Source organism: Macaca mulatta, chromosome 1 (assembly GCF_049350105.2).
Source record: "Macaca mulatta isolate MMU2019108-1 chromosome 1, T2T-MMU8v2.0, whole genome shotgun sequence".
NCBI classification, from domain to species: Eukaryota; Metazoa; Chordata; class Mammalia; order Primates; family Cercopithecidae; genus Macaca; species Macaca mulatta.
The window spans coordinates 190,442,186-190,464,794 of NC_133406.1; the positions used below are offsets into that span (position 1 = coordinate 190,442,186).

General features: G+C 41.4%; 1 protein-coding gene and 1 long non-coding RNA gene across 21 annotated transcripts in view; one reads left to right on the plus strand and one right to left on the minus strand.

Annotated features, from left to right (window-relative positions):
- Positions 1-22,609, plus strand: part of LOC114672391 (uncharacterized) — a 161,406-nt gene that overhangs the window by 112,316 nt on the left and 26,481 nt on the right. Inside the window, exons 5-10 of one of the 3 annotated variants that reach the window (XR_013402214.1) lie at positions 1,680-1,762; positions 2,542-2,719; positions 11,380-11,604; positions 13,918-14,025; positions 17,015-17,430; positions 19,704-21,190. This is a non-coding gene — a long non-coding RNA (uncharacterized LOC114672391). Of the gene's footprint in view, positions 1-1,679; positions 1,763-2,541; positions 2,720-11,379; positions 11,605-13,917; positions 14,026-17,014; positions 17,431-19,703; positions 21,191-22,609 lie in introns of those variants that run through there. The other 2 variants (XR_013402213.1, XR_013402215.1) reach the window with 2 other exon arrangements.
- Positions 21,399-22,609, minus strand: part of ELAVL4 (ELAV like RNA binding protein 4) — a 152,798-nt gene continuing 151,587 nt past the window's right edge. For 12 of the 18 annotated variants that reach the window (XM_015139169.3, XM_077991692.1, XM_077991686.1 and 9 more), the window contains one exon: positions 22,016-22,425. In XM_015139169.3, coding sequence (XP_014994655.1) covers positions 22,098-22,425 — 328 coding nt within the window. In that variant the 3' untranslated portion in view covers positions 22,016-22,097. Of the gene's footprint in view, positions 22,468-22,609 lie in introns of all 18 variants that reach the window. The other 6 variants (XM_015139130.3, XM_077991679.1, XM_077991661.1 and 3 more) reach the window with 2 other exon arrangements.

Sequence of the window (22,609 nt, forward strand, 5' to 3'; positions counted from 1 at the left end):
ACATGTTCTTGTCTTTTTCTGAGCCCTCCAGACTGTTCCAATCTCTGCCCATTACTCAGTTCCAAAACTGCTTCCACATTTTCAGGTATCTTTATAGCAATACCTGACTCCTGGTACCAATTTTCTGTATTAGTCCATTCTCACACTGCTATAAAGAACTACCTGAGGCCAGGTGCAGTGGCTCACGCCTGAAATCCCAGCACTTTGGGAGGCCAAAGCAGGCAGATCATGAGGTCTGGAGTTCCAGACCAGCCTGACCAACATGGTGAAACCCCATCTCTGCCAAAAATACAAAACTTAACCAGGCATGGTGGCATGTACTTGTAATCCCAGCTACTGGGGAGACTGAGGCAGGAGAATTGCTTGAACCCGGGAGGCAGAGGTTTCAGTGAGCTGAGATCACGCCACTGCACTCCAGCCTGGGTGACAGAGTGAGACTCTGTCTCAAAAAACAAACAAACAAACAAAAAAACAAACAAAAGCCCCCTAAAAGAACAAAAAAACTACCTGAGACTGGGTAACTTATTTTTATTTTTATTTTTGAGATGGACTCTCGCTCTGTCATCCAGGCTGGAGTGCAGTGGTGTGATCTCAGCTCACTGCAACCTCTGTCTCCTGAGTTCAAGCGATTCTCATGCCTCAGCCTCCCAAGTAGCCGGAATTACAGGCATGTACCACCATACCCAGCTAATTTTAGTATTTTTAGTAGAGACAGGATTTTACCATGTTGTCCAGGCTGGTCTTGAACTCCTGACCTCAAGTAATCTGCCTGCCTCAGCCTCCCATAATTGCTGGGATTACAGGTGTGAGCCACCACACCCAACCAAAACTGGATAATTTTTGAAGAAAAGAGGTTTAATGGACTCACAGTTTGGCAGGATGTACAGGAAACATGACTGAGAGGCCTCAGGAAAATTACAATAATGGTTCAAGGTAAGGGGGAAGTAAGGGCATTTTCACATGTTGGAGCAGGAGGAGGAGAGAGTGAAGGTGGAAGTGCTACGCACTTTCAAACAACCAGATCTCGTGATAACTCACTCACTATCATGAGAACAGCAAGGAGGAAATCTGCCTTCATGATTCAACCATCTCTCACCAGGTCCCTCTTCCAACACTGGGAATTACAATTCAACATGAGATTTGGGTGGGACACAGAGCCAAACCATGTATCTGACCCTCCTTTTTGCTTTATTCTTCTCTCTAGCATTTATAACCATTCAACAATCTATGCAGTCTACTGCCTCTCTCTAGAATGTGAGCTCCATGAAGGAAGGGATTTTTGTCTGGTTTGTTTACTGCTTTGTTCCCTGTGCCTAGAATAGTGCCTGGCAAATAGTGGATATTCAATAAATACTTTCTGAATAAATGAATGGGTGAATCAAGACCAAATGCCTCCTTCATTTTTATTCCTTTAATCATTCAATAAATTCTAGTTGGAGAATGGATTGTGGGTGGGGGGGTGGTGGTAGAAGGAGGGCTGAATAATTAGAATACAATTCTGATCTCTGGGCCTCTGTTTCCCCATCCATAAGACAAAGGAGCTGAGGAGGAGACCTCAAAGGACTCTTTCAGCCCCACTATTCTATGAATCTAAGAGTATTTCCCAGTAGAAATACTTGGAAGATAAAATTAATCCTCTCCTTAATCAACGGTTCCTATCTCTGCACGTGACTTGTCAGGGGAACTTTTCTCTGATGCTCACACGATGCGGGAACTTGTCACATCTTCAATCTCCGGGAACGTCCTCACCTGAAATTGAAAGGTAAATATTTCAGTTGTGAGTCTCTCTGTCATGACTCAAATAATTTTAAAATTGCTTAGATGTCTTTGCCTAACAATGTTCAGATTGTTCTAATGCAGGGGAAAACGGTAGTTTTAGACACAGTAATATTGATAGCAGCTAGCAATTTCCATGTACTTCTCACAGTTATTGGCACTGTGAGGATTACCAAGGAGAACTTTTTACTTACTAAAAAGACATTCTATGTTGAGGGCCCAGCATGGTGCCTGGCAAGAGAAGATTCTCACTAGATGGTGAGTTTTGCAATAATTATTTCCATGGAGTTGGGTTGAGAAATAGCCATACTTCTCTCCAAGATGCTATAAAGTCATCAGGCATCTCAGCTCATAGGGATTTTATCCCTAGAAGACCTTTTTAGACAGGTAGCTCAGAGTTGGCACAATCTCCCCCTCATTCATTCAGCAGATAGTCTCCAGTGCCTTCATGAGAATCAAACTCCATCCCTGCCCCCAAGTAGCTCCCTATGTAGTCAGAAGGACAATATAATGTGCAAGAAATATCAGTTAATGGGTGTCAATACAATAGTAAGAGAAGGTTCTGGGTGTTGCCCTGAGTTTTTAGAAGATCAAAGAAAGATGTTTCAAAAACTACCTTGAATCAAGCACTAATTTTTTTTTGTTACCTTCACTTACCAGTCCTAAAAGAAAAAGAAAAAATAACTAAGTTAGTAAGAAATTGTCGACATCTAAAAGGCTATAGTTTTTTTAATGTGGTTATTCTTATTGTCTGTTTCATTCCAGGGAATTTTATTTCGTTGTGTTAACTGCTTTGTCCCCAGCACATGCTGGGTGCATAAGAAGTCCCAAATAAATATTTGTTGGCAGATGGACTAGACCTGCCCAGCCTAGGCCACTGTGAAAAAGAAATAAAAGTGGGCCCAGTCAAGAAAGAAGCTTCAAGAGACCCCAAGGTCCATAGGTCAGTGGGATTGATAGTGATGGGGGGAAGTTGGGAGAGGGAGGAGAAAGGGTTGCAGAGACTGGAGGGGTGGCAAGATCCCGGGAAACTTGAATGCCAGGCTAGGCATCGTACCTTATGTTCTGAGGCCCTGGAGGGACAGTGAAGGATTTTAAGCTTCAGCAAGGCCCGCTTAAACTCCTGTTCCATGACCTTGTCTTTCTTTTCAAGGTTTCCAAGTTTCTTTTGTATTTCTTGCTTTATTTGACATGTCTAGTCTTATTTGGGAGTTATCTTGGCCAGCTGAAGTCTTTCAGTGAGTGGGAGGGATCCAGTTATCTGCTCTTCCCTTCCCCAAATCCAGTGTAACCTTACTCAAGCCCACATTTCTTCCTGTAATTAAACTCAAACTCCAGCTAAATTGGGCAAATATTTTAAAATGACAACTCAAACGGATGTTTTAGTAATTGTATGATGAAGATGTCAGATCTTTGTCATTTCATTGCAGCAGAAGGCCAGCTGGGAGGGAAGTCATTTTTTGAGATTTTAATAATGTGTGCAATTCTCAATATATATAAAAATGATGACAACTGGATGCCAGTTTCAGAGAGGATAGATCCAGCTTTGGTTTGGTGTGTCTGTGCTATCTGGCTTGTCTCAGGATCTTCTTTAGTTGATATTAACAAAACTCTTTATATTCATTGACAAATATTTATTAAGCACCTATCAGGTTTCAGACACTGCCCTAGTTGCTGAGGCCGGGGAGTCAGTGTTGGCAAGAATCTAGGTCTTTGCCATCAAGGACTTTTTAGTCTAGTAGGGAAGATTAGACATATGGCCATAAGATCACCACAGCAAAAACAGCTGTCTTAATTTACTATGTGTGATTTACATACATTCTCATTTAACTCTCACTGTAATCCATGTGGTTGTCATTTTTGCCCCTATTTTACAAGACAAGAAAACCAACTGTCATATGGTCAGTAAGTGGTACAGTCAGGATTTGAACTTAGGTCTGACCCCAACCCCATGTTCTTTCCATAATGCTTGTGTCTTATTTTAGAGCAGAGTTAGAGTACGTATGTGGGATGAGGATAGGAGAAGGCCAGCCATACAGTACATCAGGAGTCCTTAGAAAAAAAGAAAGAGCAAATGGGAAGTGGAAACTGGCTAACATAAGGAATGGGGAAATTGGAAGAAATAGAATTGTTGGTCTGCTTTGCAGGTGGTCAAATCACCAAGTTCCAGGAGTCTAGGGGCTTTATTTTAATGAAAACAAGGCCCAGTGTTTTAGGGTTTCTGTCAAAAGACAGTGGTGTTGAGGTGCAGTGGAGCCCCAGACTGTCTATCTTCAGTAGAGAGAGTACTCTGAAAATGGCATTGACACAGGGAAAGGCCTTGAGGAACTAGACCAGATTCCATGCAAGCGTTAGGCAAGAGGGGGAGAGAATATGAACAACAATGGACTAACATACTCTTGTAAGCATTTACTGGAGTTGCATGCAGATTCATTCCACTATCATTGACACTAGCTGCATATTGCACACACGTCTCTCCATGGATATGACCCACTCACTCTGTGGTTGTCCACAGAGATCTCACTTATCTTCTCCTTTCTGGCACTTTTCTGCTCCCTTGTATTTAGGCATGCCCATGTGACTTACTTTAGTTAGTTTGCTAACTCATGGTTTGCATGTGCAAATTCGGGAGGAGTTGGTGTGAAATGTAGTGGCTGTGATGTCAGCAAGCTCACTCTGCGCAAGCTCCAGTTGGGCATCTTGGTTCCAACTGATTTCAATCAGCTCTTTTATCTCATAAGAGGAGGGAGTTTCAGTGTTTTTTGACAGGTTGTTTCTTTTCTTATCTGCCATCCTGAAAACTAAGAATTTCTGTTAGTCTTTGGTTTATTTAACTCTTTGGGACATGTCTCACCACCATGAGCCACTGCCGTAGAGAGAATTTCTGAGAAGGCTCACAGTAAGGGCCAAGCGCTGCTGGGCCACTGGACTCTCCTTCCCTTCAGGCTCCCAGGAGCCTCTGACTGATCTCTCTATCCTTCACACAGTTTGGGGCCACCCTTGGTAACAACACCCCCTACAGAAAGAATCCAAGGAGAACTGACATTTCAGAGACAGGATTTAGAATCTAGAAATTCTTATTATTTGGTGGAATGTGTATGATAAGGCAGAATGGGGAGTCAAGGGCAAAACCCAGATAAAATGGGGATGACTGAAGGTGACAGCCCCTGACATGAGAACACCTCAGGAGGCACAGATTTCAGGGGGAAGATACTAAGTTCTGTATTGGACATGTCAAGTTGACATGTCCAAAAGTACCTGTTGACATCCAGTTGAAGAGGTCTAATGGATACCTGAAACATAGGTTCAAAGGTTGAGGCTGAAGATATAGATTGGTCCATCAGAATACAAATTGTACTTATAGTCATGGGATTGGGTAAAATCTCCCACAAAAAGTAAGTATAGACACCCAAGAAATTGTCTATAAAGGAACTTGAGAGAGAAGGTTTCCAGGAGAAGTCTAGAAGGAAGAGCATGGAGATCCAGCAAGGTGGTCTTTTGTTTGTTTTTAAGATGGAAGAGGTTTGAACCTTCTATAAGAAGACAGGCAAGTGAGAGAGGCTAAAGGGTTTCATTCATTCACTCATTGTCACCCATGCAGCTCTCACTGATGTTGAATTTATTCCTTCCTATTATTCAATTGAACAGACATTTTTGAGTACCCACTGAGTGCTCTGTGCTAAATTCTAGTCCTGTCCTAAAGTCAGAGGATGGGGATAGAGTGCCCATTGCTATAAGTTCCATATTATCACTTAGGATTTGCAGTGTGTGAGGGGCTGCTTTTAAATGCCATCTTATAGGGACTTGGTTGGCAGCAGAGATTCTTACTAGGCCTGAGCTTAGGAGGGCCCAGAATTATGGTTTGTAGAGAGACACATATTTCAACCACAGATAGTGTCTGCCCTCTGGGGCACCCATAGAGACAGTTAAACTACGTGACATGAGGTAAATACAAGCAGTTACTAGATTTATAACTAAGTTAGAATAACCAATCCACTCCTGCTTTTAGTTGGAGTTTTAGTTGGTTAGTTTTGTCAAACCCACAATAAAACCCTGGGTTGGACCAAGAGAGTGAACCACTCTAGTCCTTGGCTTTCTATATAGTAGGAGGTGCAGACCTTGGAATCTGGAGGAGTCTCTGGTGCCCCTCCCTTGGCCTTTAACTTTCACCCCACCCTCTCCCTCTCCCGAGGCTTTCTGGGCCCTCATCTCTGTGCTGAATGCCACAATGACCACAATTGGCATTCAAGGCTCTTCATGACTTCGCCCCTGCTTACTTCTCCAGCTCCCCGATGTCTCACAGTACCTTTCTCCCTTCCCTCTCGGTTCTTTTGCCACGCTGGCCATCTGTTGTTTCCTAGAACCCATTAAGCTCACACCTACCTCTGGGCCTTTGCATCAATGTTCTTTTCCTGGCTGTTTCCACAATGTCTCATTCTGTCTCATTTCAAAGTCATTTCCTCAGGGAAAAGAGAACTCCTCTGTTATTTTCTAAGCAGAACCTCTCAGTTATCTTATCCAATAGCACGTTCCTTCTTATCTGTTATTACAATTTGTAATAATTATTTTATTTGTTGAATGAACAGCTGAATAATTTAGTTATACCTTTATTTGGCAAATATTTATTGAGTACCTGCTAAGGACCAGGCACTCTTTTCGGAGCTGAAGTTTTAATAGTGACAAAACAGATACAAATCTGTACGCAATGGGGAGACTTTTTAGAGAATAGTAGGAAAAAATGGAGGTAAGTGTAACTCCAAGAGATTTGGCCTGAGTGACTGAGACGATAGTGCTTCCATTTGTTGAGATGGAGAGAGGGCAGGTTGGGTGGAAAGGGCAAAAAGAAACTGGGTGGGTTTTTTTTGGGGGGGGAGCAAGTTTGAGATGTCCTTTAGGTAGTCAGGTGGAAATGTATACTAGACAGTAGAACATATGTCTCCAGAGTTCAGGAGAGAGGTCTGTGCTAGAAATATATTTAGAAGTAATTAGAACATTAATTATATTGAAAGCCACGACATTAGATGAGTGACCATGGAGAGTGACTGTAGTTAGAGAAGAATTCCTAGAACTTAGTCGCCAACAGTTAGAGGTCAAACAGAGGAGGTGACTGTCGGATGGCCAGAAAGGTAGGAAGAAAATATGCCAAATGGGGAGTCCCAGAAGGCAAGTAAAGAAGGCATTTCAGGGAGGAGAAGGTGATTGGCTGAGACAAATACTGTTGCAAGATTGAGTACCACGAGAACTGAGGCTTGCCATTTGGATTTAGCAACGGGGAGATCACTGGTGACTTTGACAAGAGCAGTTTGGGAAGAGTAGTGGGGAAGCAGATCTTACTGAAGTTCAAGGGAGAATGGGAAAAGAGAAATTGGACAGTGAATATCACTATACTTTAAGAAGTTTTCTTGTTGAGGGAAAATGAGAAATGGGGTAATAGTAAGAGTTAGGGTAAAGAGGGAGTTTTGTTTTTTTTTAAGATGGGAAAAGTAAAAGTATGTTTGTATGCTTATGGGAATGACTCGGTAGAGAGGGAATAACCTAATGATGCAGGATAAGAGAGGAGAACTGCTAGATCTATGTTCTTGAGTAGGTGAGGGGTGGGATTTAACACACAGGTAGAAGAACAATGGACAGCTCATCCATGGTAACGAGAGAAGGGGGAGCAGGGGATTAGTGGGAGTTCTCTTCTGATTGTTTCAATTTTCAGTGAAATAGGAAGCTGGGTCTTCAGTTGAGAATGAAGATGAGGGAGGTGTTAGAGGTTTGAAGAAAGAGGAAAAAGTAGGAAAATACCATCTAGGAGAGAGGGAGAGTGATTGCACTAGATAAATACAGTGCGAGCTTCGGCAGTTTTAGGGCCCACACAAGGCTGGTGGTCACTAATGTAAAGGGAGTCTGGTTAGCATGAATATGTGTTTTTTTCTTGCAGTGCGTGTTCAGCTGTGAGGGTGCAGGTACACAGTAGATGGAGAGCTTTGGTTGAAACAAAAGAATACAATGAACTGAGGGAAGGGTGAGGAAAATGAAAGTGTACACAAGGGAAGGATTATATGTTTTATATGGAATTTAAACTGGGTAGACAGGGAAGTGAGGACATGGTGGGGGTGAGGGACAGTAAAAGTGAGTTGAAGGTCCCAGGAGGGTTGAAGGGTTATTTTGAGTCAGGATAGTAAAGGGAGTGAGATAGGAAGTAGATATTGACAAGAGGAAGCTTTCAACTGAAATTAAGCTATTAAGGCCTAAGGGAGGAGCAGGGAGGGAGTAACTGAGGTGGAAGGAGGAGTGTAGGTTGGGGAGCCCAGGTATTGGAAAGATTGTCTTTGTGCATATTGAAATCATCAATAATTATGACAGATGTAGTTTTGAAATCTTTGTGTGGTTTGGGATAGTACTTATGGGATATAAGGTATGTGTCTGGCACACAGTGAGTTCTCAATCAATGCAGTTTAGTCGGTTATTTGTCTAATATTTGTTCAGGGCCCTGGGACTTCTCCCTCAGCGGCTTCCAACTTGTGGAGTGTTGCGGCATTGCACTGGGGATGGGGGTGGGGTTGGGAGACAGCTGGGGCATGAGTCTGGGCTCAAGGGTCCCTGCTGCTGAGATTGCCCCATACACAAGGGTCTGGGCCCCTCTTCTGGCTTCCGGCTGGGCTCCCACCAGAGCTGCATACGTTTGGCTCAGCAGCAGCAGCAGCAGATGGCAAAAAGTGGGTGGGCTGGGGGGTATCTGCAACTGATCCCACAGTCGCTGGATTAATGAGGCCTCATGCCCGCCTTCTTTTCTGCAACATGCCAGCCGACAGTAGCTTCCTTTGCTGGGGTGGGTTTGTTTGTGGGAAATTTTTTGGCAGTGAAAGCCCAGCACCTGATTGAAAACTTCCTCTCCCCCTCATTTCTCCTTCTCTCCTGGCTCCTATATTGGTTCTAAAGTAGTCTGGGGCCTCAAGCTTGTCCCTGGGGTTCTTGCTGGTGTCAGGCTGATGAAACAGACCAGGTAGTCCTGCTATTACATTTACTGATGGGGAAACTGAGACTTGGAGAATTTAATTATTCATTCAGTAGCAGGAAGCTCAGGACTTTATGTACATTTCATGCCCTCTTGTGTCTAGCTACATCCCTGGGTTGGCATAGACCCCGTGAGTCAGAACTTGGATGGGTATATAATCCTATTTGATGGGCATTGAGGTCATGGGGATGGGGGCATTGCATTGGAATCCAGATTATGATAAGGATAATGGGGACTCCTGGGAAAAAATATTAGGCGAGGAGAAAGTCTAGCACTGAGGACCATAGTAGCAAATGGGTTCAGGGCTAAAGAGCACTATTTGTTGGCACAGTATAAAGCTCTTCTTAGCCTCTGACCAGGCCCTGACAGTAAATATATAGTTTACTGAGTCATTAGGGATCCAAGCAACTCTGTGGTAGAACTGTTCCTTCTTTATCAAAATGGGATAAAAGAAAGGAAAGGTGCATCTTTGATGACAAGCAAGAGTGAGAGAGCGAGAGGCGGGTTGGAGAGTTGGGGAGAGAGAGAGGAGCTCTAGAGATGTGAAGGTGGGCAAAGATGTTGAGATATTCTAGTCAGCATGATGACAGAAACTGAGGCCCCAAGGAGCATTGGGGGTCAAAGATAGATCAGTGCTACTGGACGAGTCGCCCAAGAGGAGTCTTAGATGCACGGCAGACTAATGCAGGCAGCAATAAGTTGATGAAAATCTGGAGGCAGGTGGTGATGGAGCTTCTGGCAGTGGAGGCACGTGGAGGAACACTGGAAATCTCAGTGCATAGGCAATGGTCAAGTGGGATAGAGCAATAAGCAGACTTAAACCAGACAGACAAAGTTGTGTAACATTTGTTTTTACACAGCAGTACACATATGAAAACGTTTGTATGGCCCAGCAGGGTAGAGGGACGGGCTGTTTGGGGCCAGAGATGAATGGCTTGGGGACTCTAACAGCACAGGGCCCCATCTGTCTAATCAGAGGGTTGAAGAAATAAATTAAGCACATTAATAAAGAATGTGTTCATTTATTGGGAAGCTCTTCAGTAAGGAAGAGCTCCCATATTATTTTCTCAAATAATATGTTCCGAGGAGATAATCCAGGGCTGCTGTTGCAGCCTAGGGATACCACTGAGGACATAGGCTTTCCAGGTGTTTCTAATCTGCCATTCATGGTTTTTGTCTGTTGCTTCATAGTTGCAATATGGCACATGCAGCTTTAGATATCACACCAGCATTCCAGATGGGAAGAAGGGAGAGGGAAAAGAGGGCAATGGCAAAGGGAAAACAGCATGCCCGTTGAGTTTGCTGCCATTTGAGGAGCTTTCCTAGAAGACTCACAAGGGAATTCTTACTTCTCATTGGCCAGAGTCATGTGATGTGAAAGATGTTTTGTGGCTAGACATTTTGTTGCCCTAATAAAATCAGGATTCTGTTAGTAAGGAAGAAGAGAATTAATGGGAGAAGGCCTATGACAAGCACTGTGTTGTATTCGGGGAACAGGTAGTAATTTTGCAGGGCTGGACCACAAACTGTGAGGCAGGAAGAGGAAGGGGATGAGGCTGGTTAAGCCGCCAGAGCCTAGATGATTCAAGGTCTTGTGAGTCATGCTCAGGAGTCTGGACTGTATCACCTGGGTAATGGGAATTCACTGATGCAATTTATGTGGAGCAGTGATTTGGCCAGATGAGTATTTTAGATAGATTGTCCTGACAGAGGGGGTAGGTGGAGTTGCAGAAGGTGAGGAGGGAAGGTCTCCTGTGAGGGTGGTGTCTGAATCCATGTACATAGAAGGGATTTGGTTAATAGCCTGTGAATGAAGTAATAAGACTTAAATCAGGGTAGTGGCAATAAAGAGGAGAGGAGGGGATGAATTTGAGAAATTTTCAGGAGAATAAAATTGATAGGGTTTGGTAATTGATTAGATGGTTGAGAGGAGGGGAGGGAGTTTAGGAATACTCCTGGGTTTCCCAAAATTAATTGAGATGTGGAACATAAGAGAAAGAGCAAGTATGGAGTATATAATTTGTTCAGAATTACATGCAAAACTGAACCCAGGAACTGGTTCAGGAACCTAGATCTCCCAGGCCACTGTTCTATTACCCTAATTTACACTCCAAATTGTCTCTTCTGAAGCCCAGCATGACAGTTCACTGATATCTTTGGACCCATTGATTTTTTGCCTCCTCCACCATCCACCAAGTCCCTGAGATCCGGGGATGATGATGCTAATATGGTGGTGGTATCTTGCTTCCTGAGGGCCCAGAGTGATGAATGTGTGTTAAGAGTGTAGATACAGAAAGAGTGTAGATACAGCGGCCACCATCAACTCTGTTCCTATTCTCACCGATGCCAGGGAGGGCCTGGACTAAACATTGGCTTCTCCCCACAACTATCCTTTTTCTAACTCCTGCTTTATGCTTGGCTGATGTATTAGTATTCTATTACTCCTATAAAAACTTACCGCAAATATAGTGGCTTAAAAACAATACAAACTTATTTTCTTATAGTTCTGAAGATCAGAGGTTTAAAATCAAGGTGTTAGATGGGCTGTGTTCCTTCTGGAGGTTTCAGGGAAAAAAAATCAATTTTCTTACCTTTTTCAGCTTCTGGAGGCCAAATGCATTCCTTCGCTCATGGGTCCTTCATCGCATTACTACAATCTTCTGGTCCCATTGTTGCTTCTCCTACTACTGAGTCTGAATCCTCCTGCTTCCCTTTTAAAAGGATTCTTGTGATTACATTGGGCAATCCTGGAAATGGTACCTAACTTGGTCTGAGAGGTAGAGGAAGGAGCTCCAGCGGGGAGGATATTCATGTTGAATTTTGAGGTATGTGTAAGAATTAGCCAGATGAATTATAAGAATGATAGCAATAGTAATAGCAAACATTTATATATATATATATCCACCTGGATAATCCATGATAATCTCCCCTTAAGATCCTTAACTGAATTACATTTCTAAAGTCCCTTTAACCATTTAAGGTAATGCAATGGTCTGAATGTTTATGTCCCTTCAAAATTAGTAAATTTAAAGCTAATCCCTAATGTTGTATTATTAAGAGGTGGGAACTTTGGGGGGTGAGTAGATTATGAGGGGTCCACCCTTCTGACTGGTATTAGTGCCTTTATAAGAGAGGCCTGAGGGAGCTTGGTCACCCCTTCTACCATGTGAGGACACAATAAGAAGGTGCCAATTATGAGACCGACAGCAAATCCTCACCAGGCATCAAATCGACTAGTGCTTTGACTTTGGACTTCCCAGCCTCCAGAAATGTGAGCCATACATTTCTGTTGTTTGTAAATTATCCACTGTAAGATGTTTTGTTATAGCAGCCCAAATGAGACAGCCAGGTGGGAGGAGGTCCACGGAGAAACTCCATCCAGCCTGCCCATTTGAGGAGGAGCCTGGGGAAGTTCATGACATTTGCAGCAGGGAAGAGCCTGGCCCTTCCTCTTCCTGTGTGGGACCTGGGATTCGAATGGCCAAGTGAGAAGTGCTCTAGCAGGGACTCTGGCCTTGTGAGAGTCCCGGTTTCCTCCTTTACTTCCACTTCACCCAATAAAACCCTGTCTTAGTCACCATCCAAATTGTCTGTGAGCCTGAATTGTCATGACTGTGGGACAAAGAACCCTGTCTTTAGCTGAACTAAGGAAAAATCCTGCAACACAAATAAACTAAGACAGATAACATATTCACATGCCCTCAGATTAGAATGTGGACATCTTTAGTGGGGGCATTATTCAGCCTACCACAGCTGCACACCTTCACTGACATTCTTTTATGGACAACCTTGTACTGATGAATAGGGCACAGTTCTTGCCATTGCTGAGCTTATGATTTAGGGGAGAAGGCATAGAGGTAGACAACAAACTATTCTACAGGGTAAGAGAAGACTTTGGGAACACAGATAAATGGTACATAACTTGGTCTGAGACATTGAGGAATGAGCTCCAGGGAAGAGGATATTCATGTTGAATTTTGAGGCATGTGTAAGAATTAGCCAGATGAATAATAAGAATGATAGCAATAGTAATAACAAACATTTATATAGTTATTACTATCTGCCAGGTAGTGTTTAAGCACTTAATGCATATTAATGCATTTGACCCTCTCAACACTGAATAAGTCCCTTATAAGAGGCCTTATAAGTACTGTTATCAGTCATCTCTATTTTACAGATGAGTGTAATAGTCAAGGTTCTCCAGAGAAACAGAACTGATAGGAGATGATAGATTGAAAGATATAAATATATAGGTTAGATATAGATATATGAGAGGGGGTTTATTATTTATTATTAATCACAATGAGTAAAGTGAGTTTGAGAGAAGAGAATCCATTGGCTGAAATGTAGGCCCTCCCCATTACTCTTAAGGATCAAAGTCCTTTCTGTGGCTTGAAAGACCCTTCATAATCTGGTCCCTGCTACCACTCCCACCCCAACCCCATTCCCCTCTCCAAAGCTGAGTCACTGGGTTCCTCTCAGTCCCTCAGCTGAACATTGTTTCCCTCTACTCTGGCCCTTTGCCCATGCTGTTCCCCTGGCCTGGGATGGGACACACTGTCCTCATCCTTCAGACCTTGGCTCAGATGCCACAGTCTGAGAAAGGGTGCTCCTCCTCCTCAGCCAGGCAGGTGCTCTTGCTCACTGTCAGAACAGCCTGCACTTGACCTTGACAGCACTCACCTCAGCAGTATATAGCTGTCTTTTTCATCCTCTCGTTGTTTCCTCAGTGACACATAATAGGTGGCCAATAAATATTTGCTGACCCTATGAAAAATGTAGGGGCAGATGAATGTCTAGAAGTCAGTAGGAGCAAGACCATCATAGACCATCTCATCCCACACCTTCCTTTAACTTCTGGGAAATTGAGAGGGGCAGTGACTTGCCCAATACTACACAGCAAGTCAGGGGCAGAGCTGAGGATTCTGACTCCCGGTCCTGGATCACTTCCATTGTTCCCAGTAGGATGCTCCTTGACTCACTCCAGTGTCTACCTGTCCAAGTGTGTTCTATCCTTCATGAGACAGCTGAGTTCTAAACAGGTCTAGGATTCCTTTCATGTTACAGTTCAACCTCACTTCACCCCACAAAGTTAGAATTGACTGCTCTTTTCTCTATGCTTCCCAAACACCCTGCAGCTTTGCTCTTGCCCTTCTGTACTCTGCTTACACCTGAGCTTTTCCAACGCAGACACCATGCCTGATTCCTCTGTCCCCATGGAGGCTGCACACAGCAGTACAAATATGGTATGTGAGTATGCTGAGATACAGGAAAGCAGAGGGATGTGGGATTATCAAGAAATCCTTAACCCAGCCAGGGTCAAGAAAGGTTTCCAGGAGGTAGTGAATCCTGAGCTGAACAAGCAGGACTAGCCAGGTGGGTGGTGCATGCATGCTTTGAGAAAAACGTGGGTTTGGGGTGGAGGAAAGGGCATTTTAAGGAGAGGAACCCTAATATTTGTGGAATAAGATGATAACTAGTTACACAGGGTGACGTGGAGGCTGGACAACTCAAAACCCTTTTTCTCCCAAGGATTAAAATGAGGAAGTTGAACTGACTTTCAAGGGCTTTCCAGAGCTAAGTAACCAGGCAATGACAAGGCTGATTGTGTGACAAGCTGGGGAAGACTACCCTTTACAAATGGTTTAATTGGATTCATTTCCCATTTGGCTGAGACAGAGCTTTTGACTCTTTCTTGTTCCTACAGCCAAGAGGAGTAGGGCTTGGAGATATTTGCCCTTTACTAGATATTTATGAAGGGACCTCACTTCCTTGCTCAAAAGCCTTCTTGTACTCTGCTTTCCTAAAGATGTTTCCTGCCTCAGCCTGCGTGACCAACCCTTTTCCTTTTATTCCTGTGCTCTCCCTTTCCGCTACTGCCCACCTAAGCTCCTTAGCATGGCCTCCACTCCTTTACCCTGAGGTGAAGTCCCTGTGACTCTTCCATGATGCTCCCAGCGGTCTAAGTCTCAGGGGTGAATGAGATGGAGTGACTGAGTCACTGTAATGGCCAGACACCAGAGGAGGGACCAATAGGGTCTCTGGTTGCTGAGGGCAATCAGAGCTTTTGTTGCTAGGTGGCTGGAGTTACTGTATTTCAAAAGCAGCTTAAGTTCCATGAGGCCAAGTGAGATTCCCAGCAACTTATTCCCACATGTATTCCTACTATTTCTTCCCTCCCTCACTTGAAGAACTCAAACAGGATTTCTTGGTTCTTCACATGCAGGGGCATCCACCAAACCCACCTCTCCCTGCCAAAGGGCCTGACCCAAGTTTTCTTCTTCTGGGAACTCTTTCTGGCTATTGTTTAATTCCTGCTACTCTTCATTCAGTGACAGGAACTTGGCATATTTTACTTCTAATCCTCCCTTGTCTGATCAGGAATTTCAGAGGCATTAAATTTTTGTCCCAGGGACCCAAACCCAGAACCTTTTCCCTAGAGCTAGTCCTCTTTCCATCAGGGCAAACTCTCCTTCCTTCCTGGGTCCCAGAATACTCCTTTCACTGTCCACAGATTTTCAAAATCTCCTGAAATTTTCCCTCCAACACAAAAGTTACCTGTGCTACATCTCTGTGGCTAGATCATTGTTCCAAAGGTCTTGTCTTTGTAATAGAACTCTAAATTCCCTTTCCTGCTTTTTTGGTTTTCTGTCATAACCATTGCACAATTTCATGCACAAAACAGGTATACCAAAAAAAGCTAGACATGTTTATTTGTTGTCATGCCCCTAGCTCAGTATCTGGCATATGGCAGGTGTTCAGAGTAAGGATTCTAATGTAGACAAGGCTTAGGCTGATTCCCTCAACCCCCACCCTGCCATACCTCAGACCTAGGCAGATGATCAACAAATGGTGTCGCATTGAAAGCCATCAATATGGTTTTGTAGAAAGACATTGGATCGGAACCAGATGACTTTTGTGCAAATTCCTACTCTGCAACATGCTGTGCAATCTTGGGCAAGGTATTTAACTTCTCTGTTTTTGTCAGATGTAAAATGGGGATTATGTTATGTGCTTCCCAGGATTGTTCTGAGGATTCAGAGGCAATGCAGATAGTGAAAGGAGTGGCCACTATGGTGCTCTTGGTCCACACAATGGACCCCTCTGTGGATCACAGTGGGACCTATCACCTGGGGAGACCCATGGGGCAGAGCTCCGAGGGTCCTTAAGTTGGCTTGTTAACTTTCTTATCTGTCTGTCCTATCCTCAACTCCTTTCTACCTCAATGATTTTTACTGGTTAAAATAGATCTATTGACAAACTAATTCCCTTTTTAAATACTGCTGAGCAACAGTGCTTAAAAACTATCACTTTTACTTTTCCTTTGTTAATTTGCCTGTAAACCATTGTTATTTGGTCTGTTTTTCCATTAAATATTTGGGGAAAGGGTTAGACCCAGGCACAGTACATTAATGTAATTTCCTTTATTTCCGACATAATAGGACTCATCTCACCTTTAGTTGAAGTGTGGACCACTTGGTAATTGTCTTGGCTCTAATTCTAACATAATGGACTTGGAGCCAGGGTATATAACTGGGGATCTTGGGGGTCAGACAGACCTGGGTTTGAATTCTGGCTTTGCCACCTACTTACTCACGTTCACAAAATACCTAATCTCTCTGAGTTTCCTTCTGTTCAATGTAAAAGGGGGATGATACCCCTCACTAACACTATATACATATAGAGTGCCTGGCATAGGAAAAACTTAATAAATGTCACTGGTCTTTCTAGAAACAATTTCTTAAACCTTAAGGACTTTGCTAAAAATTGTTTGAAATAATTACATGGCATACTGGAATGTCATGTGAGTCCACTTTGCATTTGAACCACTAGTAGATTAAGCTGAACTTGCATAGAAAAGCCTTCTGGGAATTAACCCGGGGTTGGGTGATTTTAAACCAGTTTTCATTCTGCTGCAGAAACAAAAAGGATGAGATGGGAGAAACACTATTCCTTTAATTGAAGGAACACTTTTATGTTCTCAGGTCTATTTTAATCTTAAGTGCCGATTATGTATCATTCTCTCCTGTTAACAGACACTTCTGTAAGTGATCTGCACAGAGAGAAATATGATTCTTACATAAATACTGTACCATGAGAAATTATCTTATTACCTAATATGCCAAAAAGCTAATAAGATAAGGGAATGGTACGAGTCATTTTTGGACAATATTAAAACTTGATTTCAGCTCATGGAAATAAAATGTAATTTCCTTTTATTATTCTCTTCTTTAGGTAGAACAAAGGCAGTCAAGGGTGCGAGGATATTGGAAGCTGTATTCTGTGAGCGTTCATGAAGGCTGTGGAAGGATCCAGGCAGGATGGCCTCAAATTAAGATTTTAATGACTCTTTGGTTTAGAAAACACACTCTTATTGTTAACACTATCTTATCAGGTATCATTTTTGAATTCACAGATGAAAGTTAAAAAATTCATAATTACACAAATACTTGCCTTGTGTGTTTGCATGTGTGTGTCTGTTAAGGAACAAATGCATAGTGCCTACAGGAAGTAACGGCAAAATAATTTCAAGGACTGGGAGTTTCCGGAATTACCTATGGCAAAGGCAATTGCGTGCTGCATTTTGACAAGGTTAAAAGTATCTACACCCAAATGCTGACTCAAGGAGAGTACAGGCGCCACAAGACCCTGTGAGTTTCAAACGTTTAAATGTTATTCTTTGGGGGTTAAAATGTTTTATTTACAAATGAACGAAGGTTGATTGATCTTGATGAAAGACATTTAAACAGGACCTCAGCTGATAAAAATTTCTGGCAGTAGCCATCATTTGGTCAGTGTTTGATCTTCGGTAATAGAAGTAAGCAAAGTTTTGATGTTGATGGTGATGATGTGGGGTGGTTTTAGACACAAGCACATTTTTTTTTTGCACTCCTCCTATCACGTTGACAGAAATAACACTAAGTAAATGCCGTCAGCTTTCTATGACATGCAATTTCACAACCAAGCAAAATACAATGTACCTAGGACCTCAAAGAAATGTAATAATCTCAATATTCTTGTTATTTGTTAGACCTTTTCCATAAACACCTACAGAAACCATATATGTTTGCCTAGAGATTTAAGGTAACAGGCTTATACTCACAACAAGATGAATTTTTTATTAGATGTTAGGCAGACACATTGTGCTGATGCTAGAAAGTGTTTCTGAGAGAGTATATGTAGAATGTCTTCTACGGACATTTTCAAGACCTATTTAAATACCTACATCTATTTGTAAAATTTTCAACATAGATCTGTAGGAGAACCTAGTGAATGAACTACATGAACTGGGAAGATTCTACCAACTTCGGGTATTCCAAAATAATGCAGCCGTCCATTTAAAGTACACTAAAATGACACCTTTAAGGAGCAGGGGTGGTGATGACTGGCAACTATCATAGGTTTGGCAGCAACATTTTTAGACCTACAAACATAGTTGTAAAGCTGTGTTATCCCTGTGGGAAACTGTTCTTTTGAATGCCCATTTTTTTCTCCAGAAAAGAAACGTACGGGCTTGTCTTTAAGATAAAACTATAATAAGAACCTTTAAGTTCAACTATATGAGGTTCAGGCTGACTTAGAGGTTTAATATTTAGCTTGGTTAATTAAATCCCATTCTTTGCCCTGAATTTAATTATTCCAACCAATGTGGTAACTTAATATAATAATAAAAAAGAGGTTAATTAGAAATAGAAGAGAATCTGACTATTTGTTCATCTGGCTCAGTGGGGGCATTTCATGAAGTGTCAGTTTATGGATGGCAATGTTTTATAGAGTATGAATTTTCAGTTAGTGAGAAAGTGAAAATGAAAGACAGTAGATCATCAATGAGTGATTGTATCAGGAAATCACTAAAAAGCTAATCTGTAAAGTTCAGGGCATATTTTAATGTGACTTCATGATAATATAGGCAGTATTTTTCTCCCTAGGTTGAACATAAATCATGTTCTTTAGACACATTATGAGTAATTCCTTGTTTAGAGTTTTTATTCAGAGGTAAGACAGCCAAATATTTCCTACTTTTAAACAGAAATGAGTGCTAAAATAAGGTGACCTTTCTTGCTTAGCTGTCACTTTCAATACAAACGGTCTGCTTTCTTAATATTTCTTAATGCTCAAGTTCTGCAACCTTAATGCTGAGTGCTGTGCAGTAGAATCAGACTTGGATCAAATCCTAGCTGGAAACTTGCTTTTGGTGTCAAGTTACTATTGTTATTGAGCCTCAGTCTTGTCATCTGTGAAATGAGGATAATGTTGTCTACATCCCTCGGGTTGCTGAGGATAAAGTGAGAGAATGTAGAGGATACTATACAGCCTGCCCGTTACATAATAGATGCTCTGCAAATGGTGGCTCCCTGTCCTCTGAATAAGTCACAAGCCTTCTTATAAATGACTAACAGGTGCTAATGTATCGTAACACCAAAGGTAAGGCCAAGTGTTCTGGCTTATCAACCAGGGCAGTGCTCCTTAAACTTGAAAGTACCAGTGATTCATTCACCTGGGGATCTGGTTAAATGCAGATTCTACATTTCTAAGAAGCTCCCAGATGATGCTGATACTGCTGGTTGTGGACCACCACACTTTTAATAGCATGGAACCAGAACAGTGACTTCTGAATATCGAGCTGACTTTCAGGGACTGGGCTAAAATATTGGGAACTCTGAAGATGGTACAGGAAAAAAGTGTAAATAAACACATTTAAAAATTTGGGAAGTCAAATCCATTCTACACACTTTCATTTATTGTCTGGACAGATAAAGTACAAATAATTCAAACACAACAAGATTATGAAAAAAAAAACATTTACAATACTTTCCCTTGGAAATAATCTAAACTAGCAAGATTAACATGAAGTCATTCATTAATAACTAAAGTATACAACTGCCTGGTCCTAAGATTTTTTTTCCTTTTTTTTTCCCCCAAGATTGAACACATTATAGAGAAGATTTTGGCATGCCTTTCCCACTAATGCTTAGCAAATGCATCAAAACTTTGCCAGCAAACTGCGTTCATTCATAGCAGGTGACGTAAAAAGGTTTCCCTGAATGTTGAACGAGTGTTCTCTGAACTGAAATCTGGTGTTATATCCAAAACCGAAAAGAGGAAAAAAAAACAGAAAAAAAATTTAAAGGAGGAGTCTATGATGCAGCCTTGGTATTCGTAATCTGTCTACCACTACGACGACTACTACAAAGTTTGCCTCTTCAGTGTGAAAACAACAGTCCTGTCTACATGCACTTAGTGGGTTCAGCATGGGAAAAAATGCACAAAATAAGCACAAGTTATAAATAACCATAACGTTTTATTACCATTAAGACTAAACTTGTATTGAAAAGATTTTATATAACAAGACAAGAAAAGCAATAGCAAATTTAACTATCAACTAGATTATGCATAGCGAGTAACTGTTTCTATTACCCAGGGAAGAGCATGAACCCTTGTATTTTTTTGTTTTGTTTTTGTTTTAAATATATAACCGTACAAAGCACAAACATACTAAAATGATCAGTGCACTGGACGTGGGAGAGTGCTCCCTCAGTCATTTTGTTCCCTTAGCTCTGTTTGTTTTCCCCAATCTGAGTTACATTAAAATAAAGACTCAGTTGTTTTTATTTTTCTACTGTGCAGTAAGAAAAAATATTCACAACAAACATGACAATATATCAAACAATAGTTCTACACAAGTTACCTTGATACCTCTTTAACTGTCACTTAAATATCATAAGAAAACATTTTAAGACATATACAAACAAAACTAGCCAAGTGTTACAACTTATAATAAATTAACCCAAAGAAAAAATAACTTTATATATATATATTTATATTGTATATACACATACACACACAACAGAATGACACAATAATATGCTTCTTCCCATAGTTTAAGTAAACAAATAAGTAGTCTAGCCAATCTAGCTATATTTGATCTCGGCCATAGGCATCATCACATCGGCGATTAAATAAATAAGTGTTTCAAGCAACATAAACAGTGTTTCAAATGTACCAACACAGCCCAATTCTATCAGCATGGGCTACAAAGTGAATTTCAAAATTTCTTAATGAATTTAAAGCAAATGTATCTTTTGTTTTCCTCTCCTAAACACATTACATTTAACTATGATACTAAGATATGTAAATAATTTCGTAGCACCTACTGCTCAAACTAAGGAAGTTTTAGATCAAAAGGAAAATTAATCTTTTTAATTTTTGTTCTGCTGACATCCCATACTGATGACTTAAAGAAAAACTGTCTTTCAACTCATCTCCTTGCTTTTGGGTTTTGACTGTGGGGAACTGTGGTACCCTGGGTAGAACGAACACTCCTTTCCCCTAGTAATTAATAATTGTTTTTTAATTATTATTACATGCTATGAAAAGATATGAAGATCATCTGTTTATAGCCCATCCTTCAAAAAACAGTCTACGAATCCAGTTTAAAACACACATCTTGATCTCTAAAAAGTTACCAGTGCAGTATGAACGCGACAAAGTTGTCAATTTCCCCTAAATTAGCCAGTCAAAATATTTTTTTCTCAAATCCAGATTCTCTTGTAAAAATTCTTTATATTTTATAAAAATAGATTTTTCTTGAAACCCATTTTCAGCAAAGAGACCACCTCTTTGGCAACAATGTTAATGTTATTAAATTGTTAATGTCATCAGGTATCCCCCTTGCCCCCATCCCCTAACAGAAGACTGTTTTAGTTCACATGATATAAAAGAAAAAAGGAAAAATAAAAAAATTTGCAAAAGTTTTTTTTTTTTAATTTTTGCAATTTTTATTATTCCTCTTTAATTTGTGTGGGGGTTTTTACCAATCTGATTGGATCGACATTTTGACAAAAAAGAAAAATCTTTTTTTCCTTTCTTTGAATCCCATTACTTTGTAAAAATTGTTTTATTTTTATTATTTTTTTTGTTTTTTGTTTTTCTTCTTCAAATGAGCGAATGGTCATCTTAAAAAGATCCACCTTCAAGGAAGGTAGTAAAGTTAGCTGGCTGGGTAAAAATCCCTGCACATCGCTATCTATGTATATTATATTCAACAACGACAGCTATGAAAGAACATTCAATGCATCAAAGGTATTTTTTTGTTTTTTTTTTTTCTTTTTTTCTAAGCATTATAAAATCCTTTCCTGGTACACCTCAGGATAATCCAATGTTTTAATACTTAGGCAACACTGGCTTATAAAGTCCATGGTTGAATATAAGCCTTGAAAAGTTTGTTTCTCTCTCTTTTGTGTATGTGTGTGTGTGCGCGCGTGTGTTTTGTTCGTATATATTTCTATATATATTTTAGTAAGTAAGAATGGGAAATTCAGGACTTGTGGGCTTTGTTGGTTTTAAAGGAAACTTGCAACACTCTGTCTCCCAGGCGGTACCCGTTGAGGCTGGCGATGGCCATGGCCGCCTCATCATAGTTGGTCATGGTGACAAAGCCAAATCCCTTGCACTTGTTGGTGTTGAAGTCACGGATCACCTTGACGTTGTTCACTGCTCCAAAGGGGCCAAAGAGCTGCCAGAGGACACTCTCATCGGAATCAGGGGACAGGTTGTAGACAAAGATGCACCACCCAGTTCCTGTGTGACCAGGGATGTTCATTCCCACAAGGCTTGTCATTCCATCAATGGTAATTGGGGAGAACCTGGGGGGACAAGCAGAAGGGGGGACTGGTCCAGACATCAGTCTGACCAAGGATAACACACAGATGCACAGACACAGACACGGGGCAGAGGGCTGAGTGAGTGTTTGCAGGAGAGTCTTCAGGGTTCAAAAACCAAAATGTAAAAACTAATGTCTATGTCATTTCCTCTGATGGGAATGGCTTG